The sequence below is a fragment of the Phaethon aethereus genome (genome assembly GCF_964289735.1).
Source record: "Phaethon aethereus genome assembly, chromosome: 2".
Classification (NCBI taxonomy): Eukaryota; Metazoa; Chordata; class Aves; order Phaethontiformes; family Phaethontidae; genus Phaethon; species Phaethon aethereus.
Window position 1 is genome coordinate 112,816,538 of NC_138582.1, and position 17,172 is coordinate 112,833,709.

The following is a 17,172-nucleotide window of genomic DNA, read 5'->3' on the forward strand; positions in this document are numbered from 1 at the left end:
ATTCTCAAACATTTCTCCTTGCCTAGAGGACCACTCTTACAGGTACAAGCAAGCCACATGTCATGGTCACAGAATAGTATTTAACCTGTTCGAGTGCTAGAAAATGGATTACCTCAGCTCTGGAGAATCTAAGAAGTTTTAACCGATAGTGTTAATACATCAGTACCATGGCTGCCAGTCAACTTAAGGCTCAAGTTTTCCATGCCGCAACATTAATTTCAAAAGGTATTTTTCAGAATGCAGTTACATGTAAAACAAAGTTTCAAACATATCTAGCACTTGGTAAATGAAACAAGACCAACTTTATTCTGTGCCCTGTCATCTTCCAGCACACTCACTCAGTTTCCTCTACTTTACCATCCATGCATTTACTATGGATACCCAAATTATAAACTGGAAACAGTAAAAGTGTACAATCCAAATAAGGTAAATGTTCTATGGATAAACACACAATGAGGAACTGGAAATCAAAATATTTGATGTTCAGTTTTCAAGCAGAATACTAAAAAAAAAAAAAAACCCAAAACTGAAGAACTATGGATCTATTATTTTGCAGCATGCTAAATTAACGATCTACTTCCTGACCAAGTCCTTTGAATCAAGTAATACCCATCATATTACACTAACCTGTGAATTGCACAGGTACTAAAGCAACATGAATCCTGCAGGGCTCGCTAACATCCTCAATTTAAAATTTAGCAGGTAAAAATGAGTGTAAAATTCAGTGAAATTAAAGGTTCATATTTACTTACACAATGATATTGTTGATTGGGATATGGATCAATTTGACAAAGAAACCAATAAATCCCATTATTGCAAAGCCTATTGCTGTTGCCATAGCAATCTTCTGGAACTCTGCAAAAACAACAACAACAAAAATTTAGTCTGGGAAACCTTGTGTGTAAGCATAGAGGAGATGTACACTACAGTGACTAAAGGACAGATCTCTCTTTATAAAATGTTAACACAGGAAGCAGTTCAAAAGCAGCCAGCATTGACCTTGAGAAATAAATACACTTTTTCAGAAGACAGCAATTCATGGAACACTTATTCCATTATCTTTCCTTCATACCTTTTACAAGCCCTAAAAATAATTCCCAATACAGCATCCAAAATGGAAAGCTGCATTTGTGTTTGTCACAGGAAGATGCCATCTTAAGTCCCCACAAAAATTCAGTACTTATGTGAGGTTCTTAATTATTTTAAGTCAGGAACCATGAAGTCAACTAAGAAGGTCAACAGCCCCTCACAGTCCTGCCAGTCTGACAATGAATGACATTCCTTACTGATCTCAAAAGATGTCAGTAGACTTCATCCTGAGCATGTGAATAAAGCATCCTAACATCGTAAAAGTCTTTTCTTCTACAATTCCAGCAATGAAGTTCTTCCTGTCCCAATCAGGCAGCCACTGACAACTGTGAAGTACTGAGTGGGCACTGCAAAAAGCAATCCTAGGGCCTTTCAAGTCTCCTAAAATGAAATATTTCCTCCAAAGTCATTTAACAAGCAGCTTCCCCCTGAATTTCTCCCAAGTTGACTGCAATCAGACAAAGGTACCCAACTGCTGCATTTGTCTTTCCAAAGCGCACACAAGTTCCTCTCAGATCAGTTTACCTAACACATGAAAATTATTCCTTGCCTGTCTCAAAACGGCTAATTTCAGCTACCTAGCCTATTTGCTAAGTTTTTTAGTACCACTCTCTCACACCTGACTGAGTACATACCAGAAAAAGACATATTCAAGTTTATTATATCCATAAACGCACTAACTACTGGACAACTGCTCAGGTTTAAGTCTCATACCGCAAACTGAGAAACATTCATGACAAATAAATCACATATGGAAAGATACATGGTAAAACAGAAGATGAAATAAGGATTGTGTTCTTTTTTATTGTGTGCTTTACCTTTTCTGTCAGGCTTGGTGCATCTTTTAACCAGCCGTATGGAGTCTTTTACAAACTGCCGGCTGGGTTCCACGAATTGCATTACCTGATCCATGATGACCTGCAAAGATGAACGGATTTAGTATTGGTGGTGCTACATACAGAGGAAATTTTTTAATTACAGAACTAGAAGGAGCACTACACAATTTGTGAAGCCTTAAGATAACTTAAGATGTCATATTCCAACTAACTGGACTTCAAAAGATACTTCCACTTCGCAGAAAATAAAGACGCTGTGTCAATATATAAACATGATGACCTACCACTACCTACAAGAAGTATGAAAAATTATGCCTTTCAGCACAGAAGAAAACAACAGCTCCATCACAGCCTGCTTTCAGCTTATGTCCTGCTGGGTTTATGAGAAAGCCAGGGAAGACGGCTAAATAGACATGAGTCGCCCGTTTCAAGAAACCCCCCAAGCCAAACGCTAGCGGAGAGTTGGCGAGCACAGACAGAAATACCGCGGCCTGGCTTTATTCTCAAAACAAGCGCCTGCCAGCGTCGCCACCCCAGGCAGGAGAGCAGGCTGCCCTTAATCAGGACAGACCCTCTGATACCAGCCCCCCTCATACCAGACCCTCTCCCCAGCGCCCCTGCCACGCCCCTCCTTGTCACCGGGGCCGGCCCCCGGGCGCCCGGGACACGCAGGACGGGGAGCCCCGGCCCCCGCACCCCCGGGGAGGCACGGCCGAGAGGCCGCGGCCCCTCAGGCGGCGGGGCGCGCGAGCAAGGCCCAGGAGAGCGCGGACTGCCCGCGCCGCCCTTACCGCTCGCGCTGCCAGGCGAAGGCCACGTCGCACAGCGGCGGAGGGCGCCGACGTCACCACGCCGTGCGCGCAGCCGCGCCCCTTCCCGGCAGCCGGCGGGGCGGGGCGGGCTTGTTTTAAGAAGAACAAGGCGAACTGGGGGGGGTGGGGCTTTTGGGGGGTGGGCTGTTCTGGTTCCCCGGGTTTCTCCTCGCTACTTCCCCTCCTCAGCGCCGCGCCGGCGGACTCGAGGCCCGCCGGGCCCTGGCGTGTGGGCAGGGGCTCCCCGGCAGGGCCTGGCGCCCCAGGGCGGGTGGGCGGCGGGGGAGGGAGGCTGTCGGTGGGGCCCGGCGGGGCGTGGGCAGCTGGGCCGGTGGATCCGGCTGTGGCTTATCCGGGCGGCGCTTCTGTGGGTATTGGAGAATGAATTTACCTTTCCGTGCGGCGGTAGCCGTGTAGCGGGAAATAAAGGGCAGATAGTCCTAGTACATCTGTAACAAATGCTGTTCGATGGAGGGAGGGGGAAAAAAACAACGTGAAAAACTTGTTCAGGCTGTGGTTGCCCGTGAGTCAGACATCTATTGATTTGTAGGCGTGCTGAAGCCATTGCGAAGTGCAGGGGTTCATCACCTTTGAAAACATCGACTCCTGTGGCTTTTCTGTAGAGGAGTGTGCAGCACAGCACTTAAAAATGGGAAAGCTTTTTACATTCCAGCACCACAGGCATAATGTAGAACACTTCTCTTCCTTGCACGAGGGGGTAAAAGAAGCTGTCATTACCTAAAGTGAGTCTTCTCTTGCTGTGTTTGAAAGGAAAATCAGGTCATGCAACAGGTAAGGGAAGAACAAAGATAACATGTAGTGATTTTTATCCTTAATTTGCTTTTGGTATTACTAATTTTGGTTTAGAACTCTGTTCCTAGCTGGCTGCCACCTATGAGTGTATTAATTATTTGTCAGTCAGGCTATGGGGCTTTTGCAGCCAAATTAGGCAAATGCTTTCTTGATCTCAGCCCACTATTGTATTAAAATGTGCACAAAATATTTTCTGGGCTTAACTCCTTGCTGACAGCCTTCATGACAGATAAAGTACCATCACACCACAGCAGGGGGTTGTTGGATATTCCATGGAGTTTTTGATAGCTGCCTTACTTGTCTTTGCCCACAGGGCAGGTCCCTCAGTAGTACTGATCTCCTTCAAATACGAGCTTTCTCTTTGGCTTTGAAGGGTTATTGCCTTGGGCTCCCCTAGAAGTTTTCTCCAAAGGCCTGGCTTTGAATTTGTTTTTGCTTTGAATCAGGACTCATCTAGCACTGTGCCTTTGATGCGGCTGTGATTTTGGTGGCCAGATTCTGCTGGACCTTTTCCATTGGCACAGCAGCATGGAAGGATCACAGACTCACTTAGGCCTCCCACAACAGATATGCATGTCATTTGTGTCTCATTTCTGAGGCCAGTTTGCAATCTGCAAGGGTGAGCAGTCTCACCACTCGGGGAGAGGAAGATCCCAAAGGAAAGCAGCTGAGGGCCTGATAGCCAAAGTGCAGGGTGCCTGGTGGAGCAGAGCAGGATGCTGGTGCTCTGCAGGAGAAAGTACATGGAAGCTGCCTATGGTGCTTGGGTTTTTTCCCCTTCAGTGTCACAGATAAATGATAGAGACTTTACCAAGAGGCGAAACTCTCATTTCCAGCTGTGCTGCATGATGAGCCTTGCTGTGAACCATGGCTGTAGAGGAATGGTTTCCACAGCACCTGGGCTCCTGTAACCAAATGGCAATGATTGGGGGGGAAAAAAAAAAACTGAAACAAGATGACACACGTGTATGAAACGATTCATGACATAGACTTCTGGTTGGATTAGATTATGATTAAAAAGCATTTGCTGCAATAAAGGTTTGTTCCCCCATCCACCCCCCAGATTCTTTAAGTTATTTTTCCTGGGGAGAAACCTTCTGGAGAATCCTAGCATGTACTGCCTGGCTTAAAAATGTGACTTTATTATAATGGGTTTGTTACCATGGGTTGTCTGTGCTGGGGTAGAATACACAGATTGTCTCTACTGTCCCTCACTCTCCCATGATGAGCTCTCTTCTTTCTCTGCCAGGCTGCGAGTTTGGGCTTCTGCAGCTTGGAGGAGAGGCAGAGTCCTGTTTTGTGCACAGAGAGCATTTGCTGTTCTTCCTCAAGCTCTTTCCAACTATTTTTTTCTACTGTCCTTAAACTAATATATTGTTACTTAGACTTGGTCTTCTCAGGGCAGCTATATTACTTCTCTGTGTATATTTACAAAGAGTCATCTACATTTACAGAAGATACGAAAAAGTTTACACTTCCCAGGCATGTGTATTTTTTTCGTTGAAAGATAGACTATTACTAGGGTGTTTTGTTTCTACTTTATGCTTCTTGCAAGGTTGGAGAAGAAAGTCGTGTGCTTGCACATGTAAATTTTCATGACAGTTTTACAAGTCTGCATTTCTGACAATATGTAAGCAGTAGATAATCATTCTCTCAACAGGAAAAAACAGACAGTAGTTACCCTATATACCCTACCTGATTTGCTTCTGGATGTTCATTTTGCATAAACTGGAGCAATGTTCTTCCCCCCCCCATCCTATTGTACACTCCCTAGGATGAGAGAGTTCTTTTGATGATAGTTTTACTTTGCTTATTTACAAATTTTGATTTGTAATTTCTTTCGTGTCCTTTGGAGGACATAAAAGATAAATATCTGCTTTTAACTACTGGCATGTTAGACTATTGTATAACATCTATCCCCCTGGATCTGGACGTTTATGCCCATGCTTAGAAGGGGGAGCGAGATAAACCTCCACTTCATCCTCTCCTGTTCCACGCTGCCAGCCTGCCCCATGGTCGATCCTACTGCAGGCTGTGGAGCATGCCAGGGTGACGGGGAGCCAAGGAGCTGCCAGCAGTGGGACCAAACATACTTGTGGCATCAGCTGGGGAGGGGAAAAGGCACAATCTTCAGTATGAGAGGAAGCTCAGCCTCTGCCTGCTGGGATGGGACATGTGCAACCCCCGAGTGGTGCAGGGCGGACACAGCAGTAGCTCTGTCTGAATGGGCCTCCAAGCTTCCCTGTTGCCCTGCGGGAGGTAATCCTGCTTTCCCTACCCTGCCTCTTCTCCAGCCCCAAACGGGAAGGGCAAAGTGCCTACTCCTGCTTGGGCTTCTGTGCGGCTGGTGCTCACCCTAGAAGAATATACTTGGGTGTAGTGATCCTGGCAGATCTCCTGTGGCTGCGCAAAAAGTGATACATTTGGGATATGGGGTCTTGCTGAGCTATCTTCTTCCCATTTCATGATGGACAGCGGGAATCAAACTGCTCCTCAGTAGGAAGGGCCAGAGGGTTGAGCAGGTGGGCAGGAGGCACCGCCAACATGGTTCCCAGGGTCTCCAAATGCCTTCTTTGTGGCAGGGCACGAGGCAGCGTTTGAACTGGAAGGAGACAAGGCAAAGGACGGGTCGCTTCCCTGGGGGAGTTTTTGGGAGGGGTGGATTGTTTGAGCAGAGTAGCCTTTGGGGACAGAATCTGACTTGCCTTCGCAAATTTGAGGGGGAAAAGGTTATCCTGAGAAACAGTGAAGACAAAGAAAAAGACTAAGAAGACCGGGAAGGTGGCAGCTTGTGGACTTACATACGCAAGTGTTGGGATCACTCTGCACGGCTCGACCTTAAGGAAAAGGAGCTGCAGCATTGAGAAGCTGGTAAACAGCTAGATATCTGCACGGCTCGGCCTTGAGAAGAGGGAGCTGTGGCACTGGGAAGCTGGTAAACAGCTGGACATCTGCAGGGCTCGGCCTTGAGGAGAAGGAGCTGTGGTAAACAGCTAAGAAGCAGCACTGTATAAGAAAAACAGGATGGAACCCGGACCACGTAGCAGTAACCGCAAGTAGGAGGAGTATGATAATGTAATTTTTAGAGCTAAGCCAATGATTGTAAGACAAGTATGCATAAGGTAGAACTTAGTGTATAAATATGTGTAAGGTTTTGCAATAAAGTTGAAGCTTGCTTTATCACTCATATTGAGTCGACTGCATGCCTTCCCTCGCTCGTCGCAAATGGCGCCCGAACAGGGACCCCCATCCTTGTTTTTCACCGGACAGCGAGATCGGAGAAGCACTGGTAGCAGCGACCAGGGAGCAGAAGATCGGCGGACGCTGCCGCGGCGCGCCTGATCCGTGCTTGAACCCAGGATAATTAAGAAGGGGTTCGCCGTCCGAAAGAAGGCTACCCAAGGGAAAAGGCTGCAAAAATAATTGACCGGATAATTAAGAAGGTCAACGTAGCGCGCAATGGAAATAGAGGTAGCATTCGAAATCTTAAAATGCTTTTTAGAAAAGCGGGGAGTAAGCCAATTAAAAGATCTGGCTGGGTTAATTGTGTTAGGGAAAGCGAAAGGGTTTTTTAAAGACCCTGAAAGTATGTTTGAAGTAGACGAGTGGCGTTCTTATGGAGATTGTTTGTGGGATCTAGTAATCGATGACGAAAAATCAGCAAAAAATTAATGAAATCTTGGAGAGATGTTATTCATTGCATGAAAAGATATAAAACTGAAAAGTGAATAGCACAGGCAACAAAGACAGTATAAAATCTACGACGCTCTAGAGGTTGATCCTAGAGACATTAAAAGAACTAAAGGCAGAACGCATCGCATGAAGAAGGGGCGATGGTCAGACTCCTGCTGCATATGCTCTCTAAGAGAGGACTGAAATATGATGAATATACACTTAGAAGGCTTCTAATTTGGTGCCAAAAAGGGTACCCCCCCGATGTGTCTGTGGTGTTTAAGGCAGAGATGTGGGAGGAGATAGGAAAAATGTTATAGGAACATATTGGAAATGGAGATAAAACCACCGCAGAGTTAGTGACGACATGGAAGTTGATGTTAAACACATTAAAAGCCTTAAAGGCAGAGAGAAAAGCTGCAGCTGATATGGAGGAGGCTGTTAAACCACCTTCAACCAATCCCTTTTTAACTGAGTCAGAGGGTCCAGGACCTTCAGCGACTCCGACTGCACCTCCTGAGGTGCCAGATGCACCGAGTAAACCGGCTGCATAGATAAGCCAGAGAAACAGATCTACGATGATGTATGTGAGGGCAAGACGGGACAACGTTGCCCAGAACAATGTACTCAATGTTCCCCTGTGTGCCCATGTGAAAGATCAATGGGGTGAGTCTCGAAAGGAGATGGGCAAGCAGCGGAGCTAGCAACAACATGGCAATTGCTATTGGAGACTGTTTTGAAGAGCCAGGGGCTAGCAGCAGACTCTGCAACAGCTTTTGAGTTACCTACCTGGGAGAAAGCAGGGAAATTGGTGTTTGAGGCAGCCTCTAAAGAGGATCATACGGCTGCGAAAGTGTTAACAACCTGGCGATTAGTCAGAGACTCTATAAAGGCGATAAAATCAGAGCGGACGGCGGCAGCAGCTGCCGCTGCCACAGCCTTGGGAGAGAAGGGAGGCCGAGCTGGGGATGGTGAGAACGAGCAACCCCCGCCCGCCCCCCCCCACCCCCCCCACCCCTCCTGCCCCCCGCCCCCGCTAACGCAACCAACGGAGGTGGCGAGTCCTCCTTGGCCCCCGCCTCCTGACCCGTGGCGCAACAGGAGGGGGCTGCCTGGGATGATCCTTCCCCCAAGTCAAGATACAACCCTGCCCAACATTGGCGAGGCATGAGACAAGAGACTTTGGCAGAGAGGGAGGGGACGGAGTGAAGTGGGTACCGACCAGGTCGGTACGGCCGAGAGTAAGACCTGAAGATCTTGTCACACGTCCCACGGACGCAGTCAACTCCGTCGTACCACCAGCTGATGCTTTCACTCTTTTGTATGCAGAATGATGGCTCGTTGACTGTCTCAGCGGCTCTCCCCGGACGGTCAAGAGCAGGAACTTCAATATGCCATATTTGTAAAACGGTGTTTTGGGTTTGTTCTATGTCGTTGTAATTATTGTCACAAATGTATCATTTCTTTTGCAGGGAATCGAAGAGTATATTTCAATTGCTTTTTTACCATTCCCTTAGCAGCTGAGGATGCGGAGAAGTTTGCCTTTACGGTACCACCGGTAAATAAAGGAGAGCTAGCAAAAAGTATCATTGGGTAGTGTTACCACAAGGAATGCAAAATTCACCTACGATGTGTCAGACATTTGTGGCATGGGCTCTAGAACCGGTGTGGAAAAAGTATCCAGATTTAATAATGTATCATTATATAGTTGATATATTAATAGCAGGGACACAATTGAATGCAGACCACATTTTACAGCACTTAGAGCACTATTTAGGAAAACGGGGTTTAAAAATAGCACCAAAAAAAAAAAAAAAAAAAAAAAAAAAAGAGGCAAAAGAAGGGACCATGGCAATATTTGAGCTGGATTATTACCAGGGCAGCGGTCCACCCACAAAAAATAAAGATTAAGGCGAAAATAGAAAATCTTTCTGATGTCCAAAAATTAATGGGGGATATACAGTGGGTTCGCAATATTTGCGGAATTACTAATGATGATCTAAGGCCATTGATGCCGCTCCTGGAGTCTTCGGTGGAGGCTCCAGAGCGACGTCAACTGAATGAGGATCAACACCAAGCTTTGCAGAAAATTACTGAGAAGATAGCCAGGTCACAGGATGTAAACCCCACGTTAGACATTTTTCAGAATGCTACCAATTGGTGTAATTATACAACGAGCAACATCTCACGCTCTACTATTGTCCCAATGAGACTCCCTAAAGGAATATTCTTGATTTGTGGTGATCGTGCATGGCAAGGTGTTCCCTCCCGTTTGAGAGGTGGTCCTTACACATTGGGGCACCTAACATTGTTAACTCCCAACACTTCTATGATATTGAACCTTACCCGATGGCATAGAATAAGATGACAGATTTGAAAATATCAGGAAGAGTGCAATGACCAACTGGATTTTTGGACTGCGGACAAAACCATACTAACCTCTTTCCTTGCCCCTGGGGTCGCTGCTGCCCAAGGCTTAACAACTTTAAATAAATTGGGATGTTGGCTAGCGAAACAAACCAATGCTACTTCTGCAACACTCAGTGCTTTGTTAATGGAAACTGACTCAATAAGGCATGCGACATTGCAAAATAGGGCAGCTATCGACTTCCTACTTTTGGCCCAAGGGCACGGGTGTGAGGAGTTTGATGGCATGTGTTGTATGAATGTAACAGATACATCACAGTCGGTAACTCAACAATTACAAAAACTGAAGGACTTAACGGACAGGTTACAGACAAGTTCACTAAACCTCGAATCATAGCTGTCAAGTTTGGGCCTAAGTGGATGGTTACAAGACTTAATAAAAGGGGCAGTTGTTATAGTACTTGTTATCTTAATACTAATGCTTATTGTACCATGTTTATTGCATTGTCTACAAGGAATGGTTCAAAAGGTAGTAAAGAATGCTTGGCTAGCTAATAACTCCAACGAGTATCTTACACACCCAATGAATGAGCTTTGTTAGGTAATCACGCTCAAAACAAAAAGGGGGAGAGGCTACCACATTACCCTAAGAATGTTTGAATAAAGCCTTATATGTGTTAAATTATTTGCGGAAGGAGAAAGGACCTTTTCAACTGCTAACCAGGGGACGAGGTTGACGGTGGTGGCTGTTTAAAACCATGGGTAAAACCATGGGTAACCCACTTTGCAGGTGCCTCGAAGTGGGTGAGGCCATGGGTGGGGCAGTCGCCATCGTCATCGTTGGACACATCATGACACTATCAGGTGTCATCGCAATCTGGATGCCACCTCAGTCAAAAGAAAATGTAGGGGTAAATCACACTGAAATTTGCGGTATCATGAGATGAACGTGGAAAGCTTTTGAGGCAAAGCGTTCTATAACTACAAATGCTTTGGTAAGATATAATATTGGTCTTCATAGCCTTATACAAGTACCTTTTTTCTATCACTAGGAGTAGTTTATATCACTAGAAGTAGTACAGCTAGAATTGTTTTGCTTTGTAATATTCTGCTATTGACTTAAGCATAAGTTGTTATGTGACTGCTGAGTTATGAAAAAATGCCGTGTGAACAAAGCCTACAAACCAATAGACGGGATGGCTGTGGCGCGTGCAGCACGTCTGGCCAGCGGGCGCATACGCCATAGGCTCCCTGTATTAAAAGGTGACAACTGAGGTGAGTTCTGACACTCGCTGGCCACGTGTGTCGAAACTCGTTCCTCTACAAATGTGTAATACCGGGATTTCCTGAAGGGCAGTGGGCTGGTGTACAGCAAGGCCACCGTTGCCTCCGTGGGGACGCCCACGTAAAGCTGGCACCTACCAACTGCTGGGCTGAGTTCGCGGCACAGGACAATACAAGAATGTACAGAGGGTCCATCTTCCTCACAGTCCTTGGGTTGCAAATGATCCATCAGGTTTTGTTTATACAAAAACAAAAAGGGGGAGATGTTGGGATCACTCTGCACGGCTCGACCTTAAGGAAAAGGAGCTGCAGCATTGAGAAGCTGGTAAACAGCTAGATATCTGCACGGCTCGGCCTTGAGAAGAGGGAGCTGTGGTAAACAGCTAAGAAGCAGCACTGTATAAGAAAAACAGGATGGAACCCGGACCACGTAGCAGTAACCGCAAGTAGGAGGAGTATGATAATGTAATTTTTAGAGCTAAGCCAATGATTGTAAGACAAGTATGCATAAGGTAGAACTTAGTGTATAAATATGTGTAAGGTTTTGCAATAAAGTTGAAGCTTGCTTTATCACTCATATTGAGTCGACTGCATGCCTTCCCTCGCTCGTCGCACGCAAGGAAGACGGGTGGGACAGAAAACGGATGTAATAGAGAACAAAGATCACGCAACAGCATGAGATTTACAGCCCAAACAAGGGAATAGTGCAGAGAAGGAAGGAAGAGAGGAAGAAAGCAAGATGATGGTGTGGGAAAGGTGATAGGGGACCCTCTTGGACAGAGCAGCCTGTTGAGCAATGCTGCGAGTAGATGCTTCCACAGGTTTTCAAAGGCAGCAGCACAGTAGCCCCATTGACTGAAGTCATGCTAGTGATCCATCACTTGACAGTCAGTGTTGTTGGATGACTAAAGGACTATAAAATTCAGTCTTTAGAAATTGCTAAGATGTATAGGACCTTTTATTTCTTAATTTGACATTATCATAAATATGTTTGATTAATTTATATCTTGAGAAACCTTTGGAATATTTATGTGCTTCTGACATTTAAAAGTTATTTTTAGCTTTTCATTCTCCTAAATGATCCTGACTCTCTGTTTGGACTTGATAAGCACATCTGGATGATTTACGATGGTAAGAAAGATGATTTCCCTCCTCAGTAGCTGTACAGATGCAGGGGAAGAACATAAATGAGGAATTAATGTTAGGAAGGAAATGATAGCTCAGATTTGGGGTTCAGAGGAAATGATGAAGTGCTTGTGATCCGTGTCTTTGGGTTAGCCTCATTAATTATAGAAATGCCACTAGATCAGGTTTTAATGCCATGGTTGTGAAAGGGAATGTCGCTAGCATGAAGCAGTCAACAAGCCCCATCCTTTGATTTGTGCTGCTTAATATTCAGTGGAGATGAAATGTGGGGATGAGGGAGGAGTGCTGTTAAAAGAGATTTTTACCAGTGTTAGATTTATTGTGTATAATTTTAAAGATGACCTTTTAAATAAAGTTCATGTCCAATTTTGTTTGAAAGACTGAAGTGTGAGAGCACTTGGAAGATTTGCGTCTTTCTAATGATAGACACAATATGAGAGAAACAAGGGCAGTATTCTAAAATGGCATCACTAAATGATACTTCAGAATAAAAAGGTCTGAAAATAAGGTTTCTAGATAGCAAAAGGGGAAAAAAAAAAAAGCAGGGAAGTTAACAGAGGAATAGGTGTGCCTCCGTCAGCTGTTCAGGTCTGAGTGGTAAAGAAAAATCAAATGCTCACTAGTTTATCTGGTGCGACGCTTGTAGTGGTTTGTTTTGTTTTAGCACAGCTGCCACTGATGGGTGCGATTTCTCTTATTTTTAGCCACTTCTCAATTCTTTCTTTGAGGTGCACTACTTCTCAAGTTCACGGTTTGGTTTTTTCGTGCCAGTTAATATCATTCTCCCATCATTTCTGGGCTCATCCAACAAAAAAAAAAGTAATAAGAAAAGTAACTTTGATAAACAATGGGCCAGAAAATGCTTCCTCTAAGTCTTGCTCTGGTAAACAGCAGCTGACAATACAGGCCTTGTCCCTGCCTTTACAATTTCCACCTGAAGATTTTTGTGTATAATAAGAAACAAATTACTTAATCCTTCATAATAACAACACTAATAGTAGTTGTGGAAACACTAATTACCACTTCAGATGAAAAAAAAGCCAAATATCCCCCTGAAATTGGAAATATTCTTAACCTTAAGATTATTTTATTTTCTCCTGAGGGCAAAGTTTGATTAAAAATGAAGTGATAGGGTGGGGGTTTTTTTGTAGCAGAAGAGTATTTTACGTCAGCAGAAACATTTCTCAGGTGCATTGTCTGTGTTCAGACATTTAAAAGTGGCTTTCAAAAATATGCAATGGTTGCATGTATTATATGTAAGACTCAATCATATAGTGCATACAGAAGTAGCAGCAAAAAGTACAAGCGAAGCATCTTTTCAGGTATATTGAACATGGCCCCTTGTCTGCTTCAAGTCAAGATGACAGAGCAACCAATGTGTTCAGTAACCATGAACAAGCAGTTCATCGTTGCATGGCTATAAGTGTTAAAACATCAATTAAAAGTCACACTTTTAGGATGAGATTTTGTCTTAGCCAATCTGCACTTAGTTTGTGAAGCATGCCCCTTTTTGGTATTTTATATGTGTAGTAAACTATAACTGTATTTTCTTTCTGTGATGTTTCAGTACACTTTCCACTCAGTTTGTGGCTCAGGAGTAACTGCTCAGGATGACTCTTTCATCCTGGCAATGGGGTCGGCTGAGCTGGACCCCAGCCCTGCTATCATGGTACGTGTTTCGGTATAAAAGCTATTTCATTGCATGTCATCTCCAGTGAGGTCCAAAATCTCAGCTGACTAGGAGTGTGGGCCAGAATGCCATCTCTCTCGCTGGAGGTAGAAGGTGTTTCTTCAGCTTTTGTTTGTTGTAAAATTGTAAAAATATGAAAGAAGTTGAGAGCCACTGCTTTATGGGAGTGAGAACCATCTGATGGATAGGGCAGAATGAGCAGCTGAAAGGATCAAGGTGGACAGAAAAAAAACTTCTTACCACCGAAAAGAGCAATAACTTACTTGCCCCTAGGTTTTTCTAACTTTTTTTTGCCCCACTGATCTATATAAAGTTGGTTGGCTGCCTGTCTTTGTTCCTGCTTTCAGATTAAGTGGGACATTTGCCTTTGGCTCAGATTAAGCTTTTGTAATACTGTTGAGGTCTCCTGAATTTTGCCAAGTGCCTGTGCCAAAGCAGACATGTCACTGATTTGCACAGGAGCTGTCTGCTTCAGGCACGCTAGCAGCATGTGCTTTCACAAAGGGTGCCTTGGAAACGTGCTCTAAATATGTTTTGTTTACCCAGAGGAGTTTGGGTATGTCAGAACCGAAAATTGGCTTTGGAAGGTTTTACAGGGATGAGGATCGCTCTTGAACTTCAGAAAACTAGAATTGCAAAGTTCTTTTTTTAACGTACCTTTTTTCTACTCTTTTGAAGATATTTTTAAATGCCACCCCTTTCCTCTTTTCTTTGCTTCACAAATCTTCACTCCATGTGTTACCTAAAAAGAAATTTGAATGGATCTGGGATTTTTTACTATTTCAGTTTTTAGGTGCTCAGTCTGAGGAACCTTGGTGGGACCTACTGTTCAGCGAGCAGAGATAGAGCGGCTCTGAACTGTGGGTCCTTTAAAGATGTCTTGAGAACGACCTGGAAAGGTTGGTTATTAGAGAAGCAGTTTTGCTCGGTCAGTTAGTTGGGTGCATGATCCTCCTCACAAGCAAGTGGGAGTGCTGAGGGAGAAGCTGCTTCTCAGAGCACGAAGAAGCTGTAGACCTTTCTCGCTGTTGTCCAAATCTGCAGCAGTCTTGGTGAATTTTACTTGATCCTGCACAGGGAATAATAAGGTTTGGTGGATTACTCTGCTTATTTATCTCACCAGTAATGCTCCAAGTCTTTACTGGTGAAAAGGATTTGGGGAATCTTCTGTTCCACTGGTACAAATGTATCCAGCAGTTTTTCAACACAAAGTTGCTGATAGTTCCTTGGGCCCGTCAGTAATGGTTGCAATTGGAGCAGGCAGTGAAATATTTGTAAGTCCCGTTTCTCTCACTTCCTCTCCCACTAAAATAAAAATCAATTACTTGCGATGTTGGAGAATAGAACAAAAGACTGCAAGATGGTGTTGGTTTAAAAAATAAATACCTGAGGATCTAGCACTTTCTGGTGCCTTTATTATCCAGATGTCACTTCCTCTTAATCACGGAATTAGTGTTGTAAAACCGTCCAAAATGTTTTGAGTAATCAGATTTAGGAAGTTTCAAAAGTGAGTTTTGCTAACACTACAGTAAGTTTGTGTCTGTTCTCCAACTCCTGAACCAGTCCAAATGCTTCCTTTAATAATTAGATGGAAATATTTCAATGGCAGCATCACTGCAATTTTGGCAGCAAGTGACAGCCGCAGGCGTTTTTTAATTAGCACCTTTTTGAAATAGTTAGCTAAATTAGTCAAGTATGAAATAATCTTGCCCAAATGATTATCTGCAAATTGCACTTTGAACCTTGCATCTGTCTTAATGTGTGGACACACTGCTATCCTGATCGTGCTATTAACTGGATTGCGTATCTCGCTTCTAGCAAATTCATGGCGCATAATCAGAATGAAATCTGGCATACCTTTATAAAATTTATTTTAAAAGCGCCTGGCAGCTATTTGATACTGGCATTTATACTATTACAGTTTTCAAGTGTAGTCAACAGCACTTTTCCTTATTACCTGCACCAGAGAACTTGATCTCATATGTATTTCATAAGTATAAATCATTAATTTTCATTATTCTGGGTTTATGTGGCTGGAGTAAAGATACCCGCTCTGGGCCTGTAAGAGCTATAATCCTGATTAGAACCTAATGCTGAGTAAAGCTGTGAAATTGGTATCACAAGGCGTTACTGTCCTCATCTTTGGAGATATTTGTTGAATTTAATAGTTCACTCTTCTGACATAAAAATATATGTGTAAGAACCTAATTGTATTGGGTTTGCGTGGCAAGGTTTTGGTAGTGGGGGGAGCTACTGGGGTGGCTCTGTGAGAAGCTGCCAGAAGCTTCCCTGTATCCGACAGAGCCAGTGCCAGCCGGCTACAAGATGGACCTGCCGCTGGCCAAGGCCAAGCCCACCAGCCACAGTTGTGGCACCTCTGGGGTAACAGAGTTAAGAAAGGGGAAAAAATAGCGCCCAGCAATTGCAGCTGGAGAGAGGAGTGAGAATATGTGAGAGCAGCAGCTCTGCAGACCCCCAGGCCAGAGCAGCAGGAGGGGCTCCAGGCGCCGGAGCAGAGGTTCCTCTGCAGCCCATGGGGAAGCCCAGGGTGAGGCCGGCTGTGCCTCTACAGCCATGGAGCTCCACAGGGGAGCAGATCTCCACCTGCAGCCTGGGGAGGGCCCCACGCCGGAGCAGGGGGGTGCCCGAAGGAGGCTGTGACCCCGTGGGAGGCCCATTCTGGAGCAGGCTCCTGGCAGGGCCTGTGGCCCCATGGGGAGAGGAGCCCAGGCTGGAGCAGTCTGTCCCTGAAGGATGGCACCCCGTGGAAGGGACCCACACTGGAGCAGTCTGTTCCTGAAGGCACCCTGTGGAAGGGACACAGGCTGGAGCAGTCTGTGAAGAACAGCAGCCCGTGGGAAGGACTCACATCAAAGAAGTTTGGAGGACTCTCTCCCGTGGGAGGGACCCCACGCTGGAGCAGGGGAAGAGTGTGAGGAGTCCTCCCCATGAGGAGGAAGGAGCGGCAGAGACAATGTGTGATGAACTGACCACAAGCCCCATTCCCCGTCCCCCTGCGCCGCTCAGGGGGGAGGAGGTGGAGAAAAGTCAGGAGTAAAGTTGAGCCTGGGAAGAAGGGGGGGGAAGGTGTTTTAAGATTTGGTTTTATTTTCTCATTACCCTACTCTGATTTGATTGGCAATAAATTAAATTAATTGTCCCCAAGTTGAGTCTGTTTTGCCCATGACAGTAATTGGTGACTGATCTCTCCCTGCCCTTGTCTCGACCCACGAGCCTTTCATTACATTTTCTCTCCCCTGTCCAGCTGAGGAGACCAGTGACAGAGCAGCTTTGGTGGGCACCTGGTGTCCAGCCAGGGTCAACCCAGCACATAAATACTGTAAAATAATAATCCATATGTAGTATAACATTGTTGCTGATAAACGTTGCCTGTGAGATTTTCCTGGGCTAAGGAGGTTATACTTAGTCTCTTCACATTTTTACCCATGCCAGGCACAAACAC

General features: G+C 45.0%; 1 protein-coding gene across 1 annotated transcript; it reads right to left on the reverse strand.

Moving 5' to 3' along the window:
- Nucleotides 1-26: 26 nt before the first annotated feature.
- SEC61G (SEC61 translocon subunit gamma) lies at nt 27-2,010 on the reverse strand. Its single transcript, XM_082015016.1, has 2 exons — nt 1,908-2,010; nt 27-855 (listed from the first exon to the last, which is right to left on the reverse strand). The coding sequence occupies exons 1-2, from the start codon at nt 1,999-2,001 to the stop codon at nt 749-751; spliced, it is 201 nt and encodes a 66-aa protein (XP_081871142.1). The 5' UTR covers nt 2,002-2,010; the 3' UTR covers nt 27-748.
- Between the last annotated feature and the right edge of the window lie 15,162 nt (nt 2,011-17,172).